The sequence below is a fragment of the Colletotrichum spaethianum genome (genome assembly GCF_022836535.1).
Source record: "Colletotrichum spaethianum MAFF 239500 DNA, contig18, whole genome shotgun sequence".
Classification (NCBI taxonomy): Eukaryota; Fungi; Ascomycota; class Sordariomycetes; order Glomerellales; family Glomerellaceae; genus Colletotrichum; species Colletotrichum spaethianum.
Window position 1 is genome coordinate 328,414 of NW_026054788.1, and position 17,685 is coordinate 346,098.

At 54.1% G+C, this 17,685-nt stretch overlaps 6 protein-coding genes across 6 annotated transcripts; 3 read left to right on the forward strand and 3 right to left on the reverse strand.

Annotated features, from left to right (window-relative positions):
• Positions 1-575: 575 nt before the first annotated feature.
• ColSpa_07213 (DNA-directed RNA polymerase II subunit RPB3) lies at positions 576-1,714 on the reverse strand (the record flags this gene model as incomplete). The annotated part of the gene is made up of 3 exons (XM_049273425.1): positions 576-966; positions 1,022-1,587; positions 1,652-1,714. The coding sequence occupies 3 exons, from the start codon at positions 1,712-1,714 to the stop codon at positions 576-578; spliced, it is 1,020 nt and encodes a 339-aa protein (XP_049129382.1).
• A 603-nt stretch (positions 1,715-2,317) lies between these two features.
• ColSpa_07214 (protein GrpE, mitochondrial) lies at positions 2,318-3,097 on the forward strand (the record flags this gene model as incomplete). The annotated part of the gene is made up of 2 exons (XM_049273426.1): positions 2,318-2,581; positions 2,654-3,097. The coding sequence occupies 2 exons, from the start codon at positions 2,318-2,320 to the stop codon at positions 3,095-3,097; spliced, it is 708 nt and encodes a 235-aa protein (XP_049129383.1).
• Positions 3,098-4,261: 1,164 nt separating this feature from the next.
• Positions 4,262-6,325, reverse strand: ColSpa_07215 (uncharacterized protein; the record flags this gene model as incomplete). The annotated part of the gene is made up of 6 exons (XM_049273427.1): positions 4,262-4,965; positions 5,017-5,206; positions 5,236-5,369; positions 5,419-5,621; positions 5,673-5,765; positions 5,826-6,325. 6 exons carry the CDS (start codon positions 6,323-6,325, stop codon positions 4,262-4,264), a joined length of 1,824 nt encoding a protein of 607 aa, XP_049129384.1.
• A 1,778-nt stretch (positions 6,326-8,103) lies between these two features.
• On the reverse strand, positions 8,104-11,382 carry ColSpa_07216 (replication factor C subunit 2; the record flags this gene model as incomplete). The annotated part of the gene is made up of 4 exons (XM_049273428.1): positions 8,104-8,425; positions 8,476-10,709; positions 10,980-11,091; positions 11,237-11,382. The coding sequence occupies 4 exons, from the start codon at positions 11,380-11,382 to the stop codon at positions 8,104-8,106; spliced, it is 2,814 nt and encodes a 937-aa protein (XP_049129385.1).
• A 387-nt stretch (positions 11,383-11,769) lies between these two features.
• Positions 11,770-12,635, forward strand: ColSpa_07217 (54S ribosomal protein L16, mitochondrial; the record flags this gene model as incomplete). The annotated part of the gene is made up of 3 exons (XM_049273429.1): positions 11,770-12,204; positions 12,260-12,401; positions 12,454-12,635. 3 exons carry the CDS (start codon positions 11,770-11,772, stop codon positions 12,633-12,635), a joined length of 759 nt encoding a protein of 252 aa, XP_049129386.1.
• A 450-nt stretch (positions 12,636-13,085) lies between these two features.
• ColSpa_07218 (replication termination factor 2) lies at positions 13,086-14,243 on the forward strand (the record flags this gene model as incomplete). The annotated part of the gene is made up of 3 exons (XM_049273430.1): positions 13,086-13,172; positions 13,222-13,844; positions 13,895-14,243. 3 exons carry the CDS (start codon positions 13,086-13,088, stop codon positions 14,241-14,243), a joined length of 1,059 nt encoding a protein of 352 aa, XP_049129387.1.
• Between the last annotated feature and the right edge of the window lie 3,442 nt (positions 14,244-17,685).

Sequence of the window (17,685 nt, forward strand, 5' to 3'; positions counted from 1 at the left end):
ATCAGCATCATCTTGGGCATGCTTGGGAGGCGTTGGACAGAGGCAATCTGCTGCATTTGGCATTACAGAGGAGTCCCGGAGGGTTCATACAGTACACACCGAATAGAAAGCTTTGAAGTGTTTCTTTTCTTTGCATAAGACGTCATATATGATTTGGGTGGTTTTGTATTAAAAGGTTTCTGGGGTTGTCGGCCAGCATACCACGCTGCTTGTCGCCTCCCGTCTTCTTCGCCAGCCCCTGACTGGTCTTCGGCTCTTCCCCCCCTCGTTTTCTTCCCGGACGTCATGGCTCTTACGGGCATCTGTGAGCCCGTCTCGACTCAGACCTGAACGACGCCAGGAATCCTTGGTCAAGAATGAGAAAGACCCCTCTCCGTTGCCTCATGTTTAGTTGCGTGCCTAGTCCGGTTCTTATTCGATACAGCAAACCCAAGATACTTCTTGCCGGATTGACGTGACCAGCTGTTGCTCAAGCTGGCATTTTCGCAAAAACTCTCAAACTCCATTTGCCGCCCCATTCTTTAAGTGGTTTCGTACATAAACGCCATTTTCTGCTTTGGTTTCGTCGTCCTCTCTCAGTTCCAGCCAGACTGCCCGGATGCGCCATAGGGTGTAGTAGTGGCGTACGGCGTCGTCGCATTGCCTCCCCACGAGCTCTGGCCACCGCCGTTGAAGGGAGTGGTGTAGCCCTGGTCTTGCCAGGGGTTGCCACCATCCATATCCAAGTTGGGACTGCGAGGACCGTCGAAGTCGCCCATGCCGTCATCGTCCGCCTCGCCGGTGAGAATGTGGAGCATTAGGGCCAGCTTCTCCTGGAGGATCTTGATTCCCTCCTGGATAATCTGATCGGGCTCAAGACTGCCCACACCCTCAACCTCGAAGTAGAACTTGCCAGGTACCGCATCGTAGTCGAACGGCTCCCCTTCCTGAGGGGGGTCCTCCATCTTCGCGTACTTGCTCTCGGGCCTGCATCCGGAATCAGTCATTGCGCGCATCACCGTGCCGTCCTGGGATCGCTTACCACTCAGCCTTAGCATCCTCCTCGAACCACATGTCCAGATGGTGCAGCTTGTTGTGGGGGTCGTATTCGAAGCCAACGGCAGATGTTGGCATCCACTTTGCGTGCTCCTTGGCGATTCCCTTCTTCGCGATACATGAGATCTTCAGCTCCTGTCCCTTGCGCAGCTTGCAGATCAGAGAGCCCTGTCCTTCCGGGTCGAGGATGACCGGGTTTCCCACGGTGCCGTTTTGTCTGAAACTGTCGACGATAAGGTCGCTAGCGTAGACCTTCATGGTCTCGTCCGACGAGCAACGCGCATGCAGGGTGAGTTTCACGCTGCAGTTGTCGCAGTATTGCTCGCAGTCGCAGTCTCGCGTGTAAAGTAGGCTGTTGACGTCCTTGGATTGGAGAGGAATCAGACCCAGGCGGTGGGCGATGAACTCGTCGGCAAGGACGGACGTATTGGCCTCGATCTCGACCAGGTCGATGGCGATCACGGGGACCTCGGCCTGGATAACACGACGCAGGGAGTTGGCGAAGGAGAGGTCGCAGTTGGAGAGGTCGAAGTTGACGTGGATGTTGTCGGCCTAAGCGGGCGCCGAGCTGTCAGTTGTCAAAGCCACCAGCTGGAGGAGTTGAGGAAAGAAGTACCCCCGAGATCTTGATCGACGGTCCTCCGGACTCGCCATCCAGCAGCATCGGCTCGTAGTCCATCGCGCCGCCTTTCTCCTTTCAAAGCCGGGACTCGGTCGAGGTTTCCTGAAAGCAATCGAGTTTCTGCGGCAAGCAAGTTTCGTTTGTTGTTTGTTGTGTGCAAAGCAAAGACGCCGTTAATATCGCGATTACCGAGGGTGCAGGTGGGTTGAACGGGGAGGAGTTGGTGGCCGCTGCACGGTGGTGGAGGGGAGAGGCTGAATGGATATTTTTGCGACCAGAGGCAAAGGAAACGCACGTCGCGGGTGCCACTCACTGCGAATTACCAATTGGAAGGTGCAGCAGCCGTGCCTGGCGGCGTCTGGCAGGCAGGCGTCCGTTGGCCTTGTCTTGACACTAGTGCTATCGATAAAGCTCTTGCCGGTCCCTTGATTCATCCGCCCCGGGATGGAGCTCTCTAGAATCTTTTGATTGGGCGCGAAGTTTCCCGCAGGCACGGGGGCTCAAGGGACGGCAATTCGTCACTTGGGGCCATTCCGATAAAATTTCATTCTCTTAAAAGCTGTCCCCGTACACGCGACCAGACCCTCTATCGCCTCCCCGATCTCAACCACGCTTCGACTCCCTCAAGCCTCTCGCCCCAACCACAAACAACCCGCCACAATGTTCAGACAGGCTATCGCTACCTCTTCCCGCGCTGTGCGCTCCGGCCTGCGTACCCAGGCCCCCAAGTCTGTTTTCCAAAACCAGTTCCAGAGCTCCCCTGCCTTCAGGATACGAGCTGCGCAGCCCGCCGTTGCGAGATGGTACAGCGACGCCAAGGAGACCGCCGAGGCCCCCAAGGAGGGTGAGAAGCCCGCTGATGATGCCGAGTCTGCTCTGAAGAAGCAGCTGGAGGCTAAGGAGAAGGAGGCTGCCGACTGGAAGGTTCGTTCGCACCATGTCCACCGACGTCGGCCATCGAATTTTGTGATCCAGTTCTAACATGCTTCCCTTTAGGACAAGTGCCTGCGCACCATCGCCGACTTCCGCAACCTCCAGGACCGCACACAGCGCGAGGTCAAGCAGGCGCGCGACTTTGCCCTGCAGAAGTTCTCCAAGGACCTCATCGACAGCATCGACAACCTCGACCGCGCTCTCTCCATGGTGCCCCAGGAGAAGATCAACGCCCCCGAGAAGACGGGCGACCTCCAGGACCTTGCCAACCTGTATGAGGGTCTTAAGATGACCGATGACATCCTCATGTCGACGCTCAAGAAGCACGGCATCGAGCGCTTCGACCCTGAGGGCGAGAAGTTCAACCCCAACGAGCACGACGCTACCTTCATGGCGCCCCAGCCCGAGAAGGAGGACAACACCGTCTTCCACGTCCAGCAGAAGGGCTTCAAGCTCAACGGCCGCGTTCTGCGCGCTGCCAAGGTCGGTGTCGTCAAGAATGCTTAAACCATTCTTCATGACTATCTCGACTACAAAATTGACCTCTCAAGATAGAGGTCTTGTTCCAAAACTACGGGGGCTGGTTGGCCGGCGCCGGAGGCGTCAGCAGCTTATAGAGCCCCCCTTGTACCATTATGTTCTACGATATTTTGTCGATTCCCGGAACAGCGAACTGGGCGTTCCGGTCGGTGTATAATGCTCCTCTCATGATGTGACAATAGCATGGCGGAAAAAAATCTAAGGGGGCCGCAAATGGGAAGGCCTTTTTGCTGGAAGAAAAGAAGAAACGCATAGAATCAGGATACGTTTGTGTACATAGACCCCGAGAAGGGCTTTCGGGGTCTGATGATTCTTCTCAAAGCTCTGATACAATTTAATCACCGCCTAGGAGATCTACATCTCCCTGTGTCTTATCACACAAATATTATTGACCGTATGCGTTGTATTGGTCTACTGTGTCGATGATCTTCACGCGTCCTCCCATCTATACAGCTACTTCCCAACCGCTTTTCGCAGCCCTTATCCCGTTCCAACATACTTCAGTAACTTCCACAAAGGGTGTCGTACTCAAACAGTGGGCCAGCATCCGCCCACATCATTATAAAAAGCAGACTGCAAAATGAAGAGCACGACAGAATCGACTCGTCAATAACTGCCAAAGTCCTCTAACCTGCGAAATGGGGTTAGTCAACGGTCCCACTCATTATTGCCGGCGACAGCTTGGCAGTACCTAATAGTCGACTCATCTACCAAAGCAAATCTTATGCAGAAGAGGTTGGTTTCTCGACATTGGACGCCGTTAACTCGAAACAGGTAGGAACCTCGAAGCCAACTGTAGGGGACTAGAACTTCAGCTTAGCCAAGCATCCAGCGTAAGGGGCTTGTATCGTTCCATACCTTTCTCGCATGGGGCATGGAAGTCTCAAGGAACAGTTCCTCTTTGTTGCTTGTCCTCTCAAGCAGAAACAAGCAACATCCAACAAGGCCATTGAGCGCTGTCCTGGTTGGGTCTTCAACTAGGGTCTCTGCCCGTATTCAGTTCAGATCACTTCCTCTCGACGATTAGCAACCAGGCAGTCAGAATAACCTCACGGGCGGTTGTGAAGCCCATCGGCGCAGCTGTCTTCTCACATGTAGCAGATTGTAGCATCGAGACAGCAAGTAACCGCCTCAGAAGCAGTCAGCAAGCTCCATAGCAGCCATCTTGTCCCGGAAGTGCTGCGAGACGGCCCTCCGCACCTCGTCAGGGCTGGCCATGTCGGCCCTGGCGCACTCTTCCTTTATTTGGCACTGCAAGATGGCCAGCTCCGTCTTCATGTTGTGGTTCTGTGCCTGCGCGCACTTGAGCGCGTCAAATTTGCTTTGGATCTCGTACCGCAGCTCATGCAAGTGCGCCGACACTTGGCGCAGAACACGCTTATGCTTCCGCTGACGCATCGCGAGCTCATCGGCCGCCTTCTTCTGCAGCAGGTGGTCGACCGTCAGGCGGATCTCGCGCAGCTCGATCTTGGCGCGCTCGATGGCGAGACGCATGCTGTCGTTCTCGCGGGTCAGCTCCGTGTCCTGCGCCTTCCAGCGCGTCACCGTCTGCCAGCGCTGCGAGATGATGAGCTGCGCGTTCTGCGGGGCGACGCCGGCGACGCGGCGCGAGCCGGGGGCGTGCAGAGCCTCGAGGACCTCCGCGTCGGTGTAGGCATGGTTGCGCTCGCTCGAGGTTGTGGACGGGACAGAGCGATCGGTGGCCGTCTCGAGGGGCGCGACGGGGTCGTTGACCTCGCGGAATTGGATCTTGCGGAAGCGACGTGCGGCGATGGGGTCCATGCGGTCAAAAAGGCCAAACCACCAGTTGCGCATCTTGTGCTTCAAAGTAACGCCTATCTGAGGTTAGTGACTTGAACTTCAGGGGCAATGAAGGAATGGCTCACCGCGAGGGTTATATATGATTGAGGGTTCCGACTCAACAGAATAGCAGGGTGTGATCCAGCCACCGTCGTTGACGTCTCTCTGAAGCTCAAAGGAGACGGCGAGACGGTCGACTGTAATCCGCTTCCAGCTATCGTCCAAGGGTGTCGAGGGGCGCATACGTTGAGTCTGGGTGATGATCAGCGTCAACCTCTAGAAATAGGGCCCCAGATGAGACTTACATCATGAGCCATGTAGACCTGATTCGCGTTCGGGTCTTGCTTAGCGCAACCTTCGGCTAAGAGGCGGAAAGTGCAAGGGGAGATACGCCCAGACGCGGGATCACCCTCGTCATCCGAGACGTCGTACTCCTTCGCTGAAAGGGGGTGAGCATCGGTCCCAACCACAGGTCAACTCAGGCTTACCGAAATCGCGGTTCGGGTCAAAGGGCTGCTTGTAAGGGGATTCGGGAACCTCAGCACGGGGAGGCAGGTAATCCTCAAACTGAAAGCCCTCGAATCTCGGTGAGATGTGAAGGAACCTTGGGCGGGGGACTTCATAGGTTGACTTCCTCTCCATCTCGGCCGGAGCGTACTCCTTCGCAGCCATGTTGACTTCTTTGAGCATCCTAGGCGAAGTCAGTACTAAGCAGAAGACAATGTGTCTCGATAAAACTCACTTGGCGTAGTTATCCATCTCCTGCCTCTCATCGACACTAAGGCCCGGGACCGTTGTATTTCCTTTAGCTGGAGAAGGGTGTTCTTTGGCAGCCCTGGAAACACTCTGGTTAGAGCATGCTGAATCGGGGCTATGAGTTGAAGAGAGAACTCACGTCTGAGGCTGGCTGGTTTCTAGGCCGCTAAGATTGATAGACTTCTCCTTGCCCTCTGGCGACGAGGAAACCGGCTGTTCTGCAGAGTAGCCGCCCGAACCAGTGGCTGCATCATCATTATGATGAGCCCGTATACCAGTTTCGTACGCCTTCATCTCCATCCAATACCGCAGAGGATCATTGGTACGCATAAGGGAACCGCGCATTGCGCTGTACGCTATCATCATCGAGTCTGACATCTTCCACGTCTTCGTGTACGGGTGACCGGCCGAGCAGCCAGGGAGTCTGGGACTGGGCTCGTTGGGACCGTAGTCGACTAGGTTGCTCTGGAGAATGGACCAGTCCTTGGTCTTCGGGAAGCCGTTGGTCTTGGTACTGTCCTCTGGAGTCGCCGGTACTGGAGAATAGTTAGTCGTAATCTTCGTCTCTGGGTATTCTAGTAGTCGAGATCCATCTGACACATGCAGGTACAGTATAAGCCCGCAGAGCAGGGATGCCATGACGGCGACAGCAGCATCAGTCAAACCACCCAGGTTCACTATCTAATTGCTTAGGGTTGTTGAGAGCAGAGGAGAAGCGAACAGTTGGTACCTTCTTGAAATGAACGCGAGTACGACTCCGAATCGGCCGTGTCATATTCGGTGTAGAACCCATTGTAGTCGAAATGAACCACTGTCTCCGGGGCTATCCTCTAATTAGAATTATATCTTGCAAGACTAGGACTATATCGACACATACTTGAAGCACGGCTGAGTTTCTGCAAGTTGTTGTCCTGCTCCCAATTACCGTATAGAACCGTGTCCATGGTGTCGTTCGTGGTGGCCCTGTGTTGGAATCCATGAGGTCCAACATTGGAGACCATCTGCTCATACTCTGTTATATGATGGTTTTTTGTCTTTTGATCATCAGTAAAGTGATCATCGTCTTGGTTTGAGGTGTCATCGCTGTTTGGAGACTTCGAGGATTCCTGCGAGACCTCCTCGATCATCGAGAGACGATGAGGGCTGTGGGCTTGAATGTCGCCATTAAAGTTCTGGTTGACTATTGATCAATTAGAAACTGACAGCGATGTTTTGTTAAGCCTCGACTGGGGCGTTGATGAAATCTGAAATCTTACTTGACTTTGCCATCGAGTGCTAGGTGGCCCGCTCACATCGCCAGGCTATGAGGGATAGCGTCGAGAAGCTCTTGAGAATAGCGTCTCCTTTTAAATCCTTCGACAAAAATATAGTCTTTGATACGAGTCCCAGGAAGAAACGCAAAACTGTAAGTGTCGAGAAGTAAAAAGAAGCTTCGGGATGATGGGTTGCGTCAAAAGGGAAGGTGAAGTTCAGCCGAAAATCCTCGAGTCTCCAGAAATGTTTGTTTCCCAACGACTCCGTCCCAAGACAGCGATGTGAACGAGGGAACCAAGTGAAGAGAGGGAGACACAAGAAAGGAACATCAGGGAATGTGTGTAACGTAGAAGAGATCGTGAGATCTATAAGAAGCACTCCGGCAGGGGGCTTCTTTTACATTTTCAAGCCTTAGCCATTGATTGGAGCTTGTCCTTTGGGACGCCTTTGCTCTTGCCTTTATTTGGAACATCGAAACAAACGATGTCGTTGCCAACTATGAAGCCAAATGCCTTCGAGCGATCAGGCTGTGAGTGATGTGGATGTGGATGGGAATGAGACGGTGGACTGCACAAGGTAAAAATCGGGGCTAGTGAGGCACAGCATTGGAAAGGCAGGTACAAATTAACAAGCCGGTGCCAAACGCCTCGATAAGTTTTGTGCCGCACAGAGACAAATTAATGAGGAACTATAGGTATTTTGGGTGCTTTGAAGTCCGAGTATACTGGTTATGAGAGGTGGGATGTGAACTGAGATTGGAAAACCATGCTTCGCGCGAACACAACAGGATGGAGGGGAGCTGCCAAATATGCGCAAGAAAGCCCTGTCAAGTCATAATCTAGGAGGAACACCAGTCAGAAAACATAGGTAATCTGCTTTCAGCGGGCTCCCATCACCTCATCGACATTACGGGAACTGGGGCTGTCTTCACGGCTCAGTTCAACACTTAAGCATATACTACAGTTTTTCACCACCCATGATATGGGCTTGCGTACAAACGTATACACTACCTAAGGAATGAGAATGAGGCATTTCACATTAGGCCTCGTGTCCTCCATCATCTCCATCCTAGCCGCGGTGTATTGTTGCACTGTATGTAATTATCACTGTAACACAGTCAATACCAACACGAGTGACTGTCATAGCTCATGTCAACCACCATATTACTTCTTGCCCTTTCCCTTGGCGGCCGTTGTCTTTGCACTGGACTTGCCCTTCTTCGGCTTGACATCTGCATCGTCCTCCTCATCGTCTGCCTTGGCTTTCTTGGTAGCCCGCTTGGCCTTGGGCTTCGGCTGCTTGATGTATTTGTCTCCCTTCAAGTCGAGCTGGTCGTCCTCGACTGGCTCAGCAGGCTCAACGACATCAGCATCATCCTCTTCCTCAATGGCTTCCTCAAGGTCGGGGGCCTGCTTCGCGGCCTTCTTTGGTTCCATGACGTTGCTGGCCTTCATGAAGGGAATAGGATGAGACATGGCGTTATAACTGGCATTCCATTAGCATTCGATAGAGGGTAACAGGAAAGATTTACTCACGTTCGCGTGAACGCCGCCTTTGTCTTTGACTCAATGTCGGCTCGGCCTTCAGCTTGCGGACCGACACCAAGCTCCTGGATCGCATCGAAGTCGTCTCGCGTCAGATAGTAGCTATCCATCAGCGCAATGATATCGTCGACGGAGTCCTTGCCTTCAACAGACAAGCGGCGAACCGTCTGGTCCCAGAGGACTGGCAAGTATTGTTGGCGGATCTCGTTAGCATCGCCTGAAGACTTGAGTCGCATGTGAGAATGCAGCTCACGGACGTATCGACCAAGCTTGCCAGTCTTGCTGTTATTGCCGAGCCAAGAAGTGAAGTTGGAACCCATGAGCTGACCGGCCACAAAACTTGAAGGTCGGACTGTACTGAAGACTGCATGAGTAGGCATCAGACTCCATTGCTGTTGAGGCCCGTGAATCATACGATCGACCAGGTCGCCATCGCTGATGCTCTCCGCTGCCTGATCCACCAGTTCGAGGTATTTGAGGTTTTCTTCCCGCTTGTTGTAACCTCTGTTGCTGAGTGCCATAGGCTTCGTCCTGAGGTAGTTCTCCTGAATCATGAGGTAGCTGAACTCGTGGTCATTGAAATAGAGCTCAATCTTTTCGTTCAGGGTGGTCTTGCTTGCTGGAGCGAACAATCCGCCCGCAAGCATCTTTTGGCAAATGTCCCATGGCTTGAGAATAACATGCTTCTCCCAGGCTTTCGTCATCGCCTTGCCTTTGTCGAAACTCATCGCGGCCTGGTCAAGCTTGGCGGAAGAGAGCATGTTGATGATTTGGCGGATATCCTTGTTGCTGCCTTCGATCAGAGCATCGATAACGGGCGCAGGGAGCTTCATCCCTTCGCGGTGGCAAATGGTCATTATACGGGACCGAACCTGCTCTACCGTTGGCCGTCGGAAGGGGACATCCATAGCCACAAAGTCGAAAGGCTTCATCTTTGGCAATTTACGCTCGTTGCAGATGAGAATGAGGGGTATCTCAGTCTTCTTGCAAAACTTTGCCAGAGCACCAACACCGCCACGATCTCCTGCTGACATTCCATCAACTTCGTCCATGATCAGGACGATGTTCTTCTTTTCTCCATTGACCTCTTTGCCATCTCCCGCAAAAAAGCCGAGAAGCGATGTGTTGTTCATGATGTCACTCACACCGTTCTCGACAAGTTTCTTGCTGCGGGTGTCACTGGCGTTGCTCTCAATGACATCGAATCCTGCGAGTTTGGCAGCCAAGTGAGCAGCAGTCGTCTTGCCGATGCCTGGAGGTCCCGAGATGATGATAGCACGCGTACCACCCATGCCGTCCGCACCGCGCCTCTGGAAATCGTACTTTCTTGCCTTTTGCCAGTTGTTGAGCCAAGCCTGAATTTTCTCAACCTGCGCCTTGTTGCCGCAAATGTGGTTTAGTTGGGTTGGCGCATACTTGGAGGTCCAGAGCTGCACTGGAGTTGTGGTAGGAGTCGGCACCGCAGCGATTCCGCGCGCAGAAGCAGCTTCCTTGGCCGCCTTCTCTGCCGCAGCCTTTCTAGCCTTTTCTTCTCGCTCCATTTCCAGGGCCTGTTTCTTGATAGCCTCTTCGTCCTTCTTCTTTTTCTCTCTAGCCTTCTCGGCACCTTTGCCGCCACCACCGTAGGCGGGCAGTCGTCTGACGAGTTCAAAAAGGCCCTCCTCGTTGATGGTCTTGATGTTCATGTCTCTAATCTTCTTGAGCTTGCTGGGGCCCGCATCATCTCCGAGAACAACATAGCTGGTCTTGCTACTCGGTGCTCCAGTGACTTTGCCACCGTACTTTTTGACCAGCGCCTGGCCCTCTTCACGACCGAGAGTTTGAAGGACACCAGTGAAGACAAAGGTCAGGCCCGAGAGACACTCCTCTTCGCCCTCGGGCAATTCAGCAGCGCCTGCATTTGGAGGCACTGCATTGCTATTTCCGCCAGAACCAGCGTTCTTCCTCCAGTCAAACTTCGCATCCGGGTCCTTGGCTGGGGGTGTAGGGGGGCGAACGGTAGGGATGTCGTCCAGGATCGACTGGTACGCGGCATCTTCAGGTTCGTCGGCTTTCTTAGCTCTGGGTGCACGCGGCTTGGCTGGGGCCTTCTTCTTCGGTGGCTGGTCCTCCTCAGACTCTTCTTCGTCCTCTTCGGGTGTTTTGCGCCTTTTCGTGCCTGCTGTCGCTCTGGTGCTCTTAGTTGGAGTCGCAGTTGCAGCGCTCCGAGAAGCCACACGCTTCGGCTTCGGTAGCAGTTCGTCCTCGCTTTCGTCCTCAGCGTAGTCGTCATTCTTGCGCTTGTTCCGGCCTTTCACATCGGCAGCGAATATGTCGTCATCTTCCTCATCATCGTCGTCTTTGTAGGCATCGGCATCGTCATCCGACTCGGGTTTAACGTACGTTGTGGCGCCTCGCTTCTTTGTCGCTGCGCTCCTGTTCTGGGGGGGTTCTGTTGGTTTCGCAGTGGTCTTCTTGTTGCGAGGGCTGGTCCGAGTCTCAACCTCAGTTTTGACTTTTGTCGTTTGGTCTGCCTTTGTCGCGGGCGCGGGTTTGGAGGCCTTGGCAGATTTGGACGTGGAAAAGTAGTCGCTAGCAGTGGTCTCGGTGCCATTGACAGCCTCGCTTCTGCGACCGCTGTTAGTTACACCACATCAGGGCCCGATGGTTGATTTGCGTACTTGGTCTTTTTCTTATCAGCAGCCTTTGCTGCTGGCTTCCTGCTAGGTGGTCAACTAAGTGTTTAATGGCGACTCTTCGAGTGCCAACTCACGGTGCAGGAGCAGGCTCATTGTCGTCGTCGCTGTCCTCGACGACTTTCCTGTTTCTTCGACCTTTCGGAGGTTCCTCAACCTTCTTCGCTGGAGGCTTGGGCGGTGCGCCTCCCTTTGGCCCAAAAAAGGACCGAATGTCAGGCATTGTGTTTTTTAAAGCGACAATTTCGTCGCCAGAAGGTCTCAGAAGATCTCTGTAGGCTTATATCGGCCGTTGCGCTGCTGTTGCCTGGAAATTGGAGGTTGATGAAAGAATAAGGCCGAACAGTTTGTCGTGCCTGGCGCCCGGGATGCGTGCACGCAATGGACTGCCAGTTGCTACGCGAAAGTGACGCGAGGTCTGTGACCCCAGGCAGGCGTTCAATTTAGCCAAGGTAGATATGTGTGGCGCAGCACCTGGAGAAAGCTCCAGCCTCAGTAAAATAAGCGCCCAATTTCTCAGGCCACATCAGCCACACCCATGTCGTCGTGAAGCTAGGGACATTTTTTTGGAGATCCCATCATCAACGACGTTCAACGGCAAGTCGCAAACATGAGGCCCAACGCTCCTACGGCGCTGCTCAGCGCCTTTCAAGGCCTCAGAGTGTCTGCGATACCATCGTTCAGTCCTATGGGCGCTGCGATTCGACCCCAATTCACCAAGCCGCTGGTCGCATCCCAGACCCTTCGCGATGTCCGCCCATTCTCCTCGACGCCCGCGAGGCAAGGCAACTGGCTCGAACCCTCAATCGACCGAACGAAGAAGATGATGAAGGGACGGCCCCGTGTGGCAACTGGAGGTTCAACCAAAGGCACAACTGTCATCTGGGGCGATTATGGTCTTCGGATGAAGGACCACCACCGCAGAATCAGCGCCAAGCAGCTCAAGAACGCGGAGGACACGATCAAGATGAGGTTGCGTGGTCAAAAATACCGATTGTACAAGAGGGTGTGCTGCAATGTCGGTGTCTACGTGTCGGGCAATGAGGTGAGGCAAAATCAAGGCAGTCCGCGGCGTTGTACAGATGCTAACGTCGAGCCAGATGCGTATGGGTAAGGGAAAGGGTTCTTTCGACCATTGGGCGGCACGTGTGGCTGTCAACCAGATCGTTTTCGAGATCAGGGGAATGCTTCACGAGGCAGTTGCTAAGGATGCCTTTCGCCTGGCAGGCAACAAGTTGCCTGGTAAGTCGATGTGTAGATGTGAGATATGCAACCCTGACTGACTCTGTATTAGGCCAGTGGGAGTTCGTGCACAAGGGAGAAGCGCCTGTCGTCGGTATTACCAAGCTTGACGGTGTCACGCTGGAGGACTTGAAGAGACCAAGGAAGCAGATTGCGCCCAAGGACTTACTGGCTGAGGCCACAAGCAAGCCTACTAGCGCATCATCTACCACCCCACCATCTGCTAAGCCATGAAGGTGATGACAGCTGGGCTGTAATATATATCACTTCCATGACGAGGTAGTAAGGAGTACTCTCGACACTATGGAGTGGCTGTACTATAGATGACCATGTTGGTTGATCGAAGTGGTTAGGAGCTGTACAAACAATTAAAGAATCCATCTGCACCAGACCTGAAAACAGTCGCATTATTTGAGACATTCATCATAGAAAGCTTTTCATCAATTGGGCGTAGAGAGCCATGCGGATTTTGTCTTCTTGGCTTGCATCGCAGTAGATGAACGGGGTCAGCTCCAGAATGTGGCGTGCATCAATACGAGCACGGGCCATGGCGCGCAAGCCACACATCTAGAATTTCCCACTTAACGCGACAACGCGTCTTCCGCAGACTGGAGCGCATCACCAAAAAGTCCCACGTCTCCAGCCAACTTCAGTCTCAGCGCCATCAACACCGAAACAATCACAATGGCGCTTATTGTCGACAAACACAGGCCAAAGTCACTAGAGGCTCTGACATACCACCAGGAGCTGTCTGAAAGACTTCGTTCCCTTGTAGGTCACCCGTTATCGACCCCACTGTAGCGTCACTGACATTTCACAGGCCCAGAGCGGAGATTTCCCCCATCTGCTGGTGTACGGCCCGTCTGGCGCTGGCAAGAAGACACGCATTGTCGCTACCCTGAAGGAGCTGTACGGACCCGGCGTAGAAAAGATCAAGATTGACGCGCGTGTCTTCCAGACTTCAAGCAACCGGAAGCTTGAGTTCAACATAGTCGCGTCGAACTACCACCTCGAGATCACACCGTCTGACGTCGGAAACTATGACAGAGTTGTCGTCCAGGACCTGCTGAAAGAGGTGGCACAAACACAACAGGTTGACCAGTCAGCGAAGCAGAAATTCAAGGTCGTAGTCATCAATGAGGCCGACCACCTGACAAGAGATGCCCAGGCGGCGCTGCGTCGGACGATGGAGAAGTACTCTCCCAACCTGCGACTGATCCTCCTCGCCAATTCGACTGCAAACATTATTGCACCCATTCGATCGAGAACGCTCCTTGTCAGAGTGGCTGCACCGACCCATGAGCAGATCTGCGATGTCCTGGCAGTGTCGGCGAAGAAAGAGAACTGGCCCTTGGTCAAGGGTCTGCACATGAGGATAGCCCAGGAGAGCGGCAGGAATCTGCGACGAGCTCTGCTCATGTATGAGGCTGTCCACGCACAAAAGTACGATAGGCTCTCTGCCCCATGCCAATCCGAAGCTGACAGAACAACAGCGAAAAAGTTACGGATACCACGCCGATTCCCCCACCAGACTGGGAGGCTCTGATCAGCCAGATCGCGAGGGAGATCATCGATGAGCACACCCCAGCTCGGATTCTCCAAGTGCGGGCGAAGCTGTACGACCTTTTGACGCATTGCATACCGCCGACGACGATTCTCAAGACCCTCACCTTCAAGCTCATCCCGTTGATCGACGACGCTCTGAAGGCCGAGGTGATTAAGTGGTCGGCATTTTACGAGCACCGAATCAGGATGGGCACGAAGGTCATTTTCCACTTGGAGGCATTCGTGGCCAAGTTCATGAGAATCATGGAAATGTACTTGATGAGCATGGATTTGTGAGCGAGGGTACAACCCGGAGGCGTTAGGGGTTTGGGCGGCATGTGTCGGGCGTAATAATTATTATATCGAATCGGACCAGTGCCAGAATGCAAACAATCTGCTTTGCGGCTCCCAACCAACTGGAGTTTTGCTCTCTCGCCGTGAGTCCGATTGGAGGAAAGCCTCAATTAAATCCCATAATCTCGAAAAGAACGTTAGAACACTGTAAAGTGGGCGCGACTTGTGGCCGATCGGCAAGGCGTTGCTGCAAAGTCCAGACCCTTCGCGGAATATGCGACGAGGGTATCAAAGTTGCCTGTGTCTGATAGCGACGTTGTGCGTTTTCTGCCTCATGCAGGTAGGGTAGCAGTGCAGCGTAAAGAGAAGTACAAGGGGGCAGGATACGATTGCATGGCCATGGCGTAGCGGCAAGGACGGCTCCTCCTTTTTCACACTCAACAATCCGTCATCCAAGAGCCCCAACAAACTGGAAAATTCCCACATGTCTACGGGGGCCAAGATCCATCCGCCGCACGAGGCTCGGAAACCACGGGCGGGTTTTCCCAAATGGCCCATTCGAGAGGACTCCGATTCTCCAAGACAATCCCGACTCCACGTTTGCATACCCAGCGGGTTGTTCTCCACAAGAGACGGAAAGTCGAGGAGAAAGATCCTTCGTCCAGGTTTCCACAGGGGACCGGCCACCAGACCAGACTTCCATCTGATACGGCGGCGGCGGCGACAGCGGGAGGCGTTCCAAGCCTACCAAGCCTTCCCGCGGATGTCGGGTATGCCAAGGCCGTACTTCCCTTCGTCCATCCTACGAGATGGTGGCATGTGGACTGACCCGGATGGACAGGGAAGTTAGGATAAGTTACTCACAAGGGCTGACATGGAACCACGGGTGCAGGAGAGGGACAAGCAAGGGACCCGGCCTTCTGGAATGGCAGCAGGCAGCAAGACTAAAACAGCGCAGCACGAGCACGGGCGCGGAAATCCGGGTACCCACGGGGTAAAAGTGCGGGAGGTGTCCATGTCTGGGGAGTTCAAGGATGAATGAAGGTTTTGAGGGGAAAACGTGGAGGCGTGGCTCAACCGTGGGACATCTAGCCAAACTGGCTGCGCGATGCCGGCTGTACGATGCCAAATCAGTGGTACATGGTACGAAGCGTTCTTCTCTCAGTCCCAGTCCGGTGCAAGCCAGAACCGAACCGTTCGGCCTTGGTGAAAGGAATGACGGGCTTTAGATAGCGCAACTTCTCCAGAGAATGGCATGGCGGCGTTTCCTCGTCGAAAGAGGCACGCCTTCAGACATCAGGTCCATGCAGTACAGAAGGCACCTTAGCGCGCCAACCTTGCCCGAGGTGAGATGAATCCACTTACATAGTACATGCCTCTTCCTCCTTCCACCTACGCGAGGAGGGGGCTGAACTTCCGTTCGACCCCTCCAACCACACACACTCATCACCTATCTCTGCACCACCCATGCCGTAGTGCTTCTCCGCGTGCATGGCCTCGGTGGAGGGTGTGCGCCCCTATTATTCGGCCTACATTCCCATCAAAACACAGCAACACAACCTCCAACGCTTCTCACAGGGCGCTCAAGCGGACAGCTGTCTCATCCTGACGTGCAGCAGTCTCGAAAGCGGCCTCGCCAAACTCGATACGGTTCATCCAAGTGAGTGCTGCTACCTATTGGGCACTGTATGTACTGCGACTTTCTATGTAGGTTATTCTGTGGACCACCGCCGACGTCGGAGATGCCGCATTACACGTAGGATTGCAGTCATCAACAGTCATCACAGTGGGTTCTCGAGGCCGTTGTTCCTATTCTGACCCCTATCAACAGGCTCAATTCAGAGAAGCCCACACTCTGCAAGGAGGGAACATAATTTGCAAGTTGCGACTGCAGATGTGGATTTTAACCCCAGCACCAGCGAGACTCTGTTGAACCCCGACCCGTTGCCCGACCCCGAAACGGCCATGATCAACGGCGGGGCCTGCCCTTCCTCGTTCTGCGAGGGACCCTGCTTTCTACTTCGCGGACGAAGCAGTCATCTCGTGAGATGCGCCAACGCGAAGAAGCTGATATCTTGCTGATGCAGAACCAGCATCAACACTCACCACTAATTGTCCCTGAAGCAACTCGAAGGTCGTGGAAGCCAAGCCAGAGTCCACTGTCATCACGATGTCATTGTTGGGGTTGCGGCCAATCACGGAAGTCGGAATGTCACGGCATTCATAGGTAGCGCGTTGCGATCAGCAACCATCGGCCTGGGCTGGCACATAACTCACTGGGCGACAGCCGCACGGCGTCTAGGATAGCGGCGCGATGCGGTCAGCCCAGAAGGCTTTCGAGGCGCAAGCTCGACGCCGCTGGGGTAGAGTGCGGGGAACTCTGGGCAGGTGAGGGGCAATTACTCTGTCCCTCGCCGGCACAGCACTAGACGGACTTGACAACGGCGTCAAGGACTGGTCTGTTCATCGTGACAAATTCCCAAGACTTCCATCTGCCCTTGATCTGGTCCGGTTTCCCAAGGCTAAGTTAGGTCACGAAGCTCTGACGCCAGACGCCACTTATACCATTGGCATGGCCATATTTCGCTGGCGCCTCCTCGGGGATACCGGTTCGCAACACGATATGACAGGCCACAATAGAAGAAGAGTAACAGAATTGTCGACCGCATGATTTCGTGAGATAGCAAATTGAGAGCCCCGCCTAAGAACCAGCTCCGCTACCTCCACTTTAGCCAAATGGCCAGCACCTCGATATAACAATACGGGCTTTCAGTGGTAAGTTCAGGTCAGCTTACGACCATTTGCAGCAAACGACACCAGCCATGCCTCGCAACAAAAAGATTGACATGCGATGCCCCCATTTATGGACAGGCTCCCCGGCGCCGGTGGTGTGAAAGCGTAAGTGCCGTCGCCTGGACGCATCCACACAAAGCTCTTGATATGCTCTTGGACGTCGTCACAGTCGTCTCAAGAACAGGCGACGATCGATCACGGGAAGAACAACTGGTCGCTCCATTTGCTCGGCCGGTCGACGGGACAAGTCGCCCTCGCACTGCCGGTAACAGTAGACGGTTCATCGCTTGCAAACGAAGTGACAAAACACCCACCCCCCGGTCCGGCTCAGAGGTTATTACGGTTGCTAGTCTGCTGGTCAACCAGGGCGGACCCCAAATTTCCTGATGCAGCTCGACTCTGGCTCGTCAAGGTCCAGTTATTTCTTTTTGTCATTGCACTACTCAGGCGACTAGCGCGCAGCCATTTCCCCTCCCCCAGAGCAAAGGTCTCAAGACCAACCGACGGGCCCAGGAGTACCCAGGCGCGGACGGCAGGCGGGCGTGTTGGACATAGGTAAGGTAAGGTACATCGGTGGCTTCGTCTAGTCTTTTGACTGGACGATGCAGCAAGGTGGTGTTGGGTTAGGCTGGATGCGAGTGGTTGCAGGGAA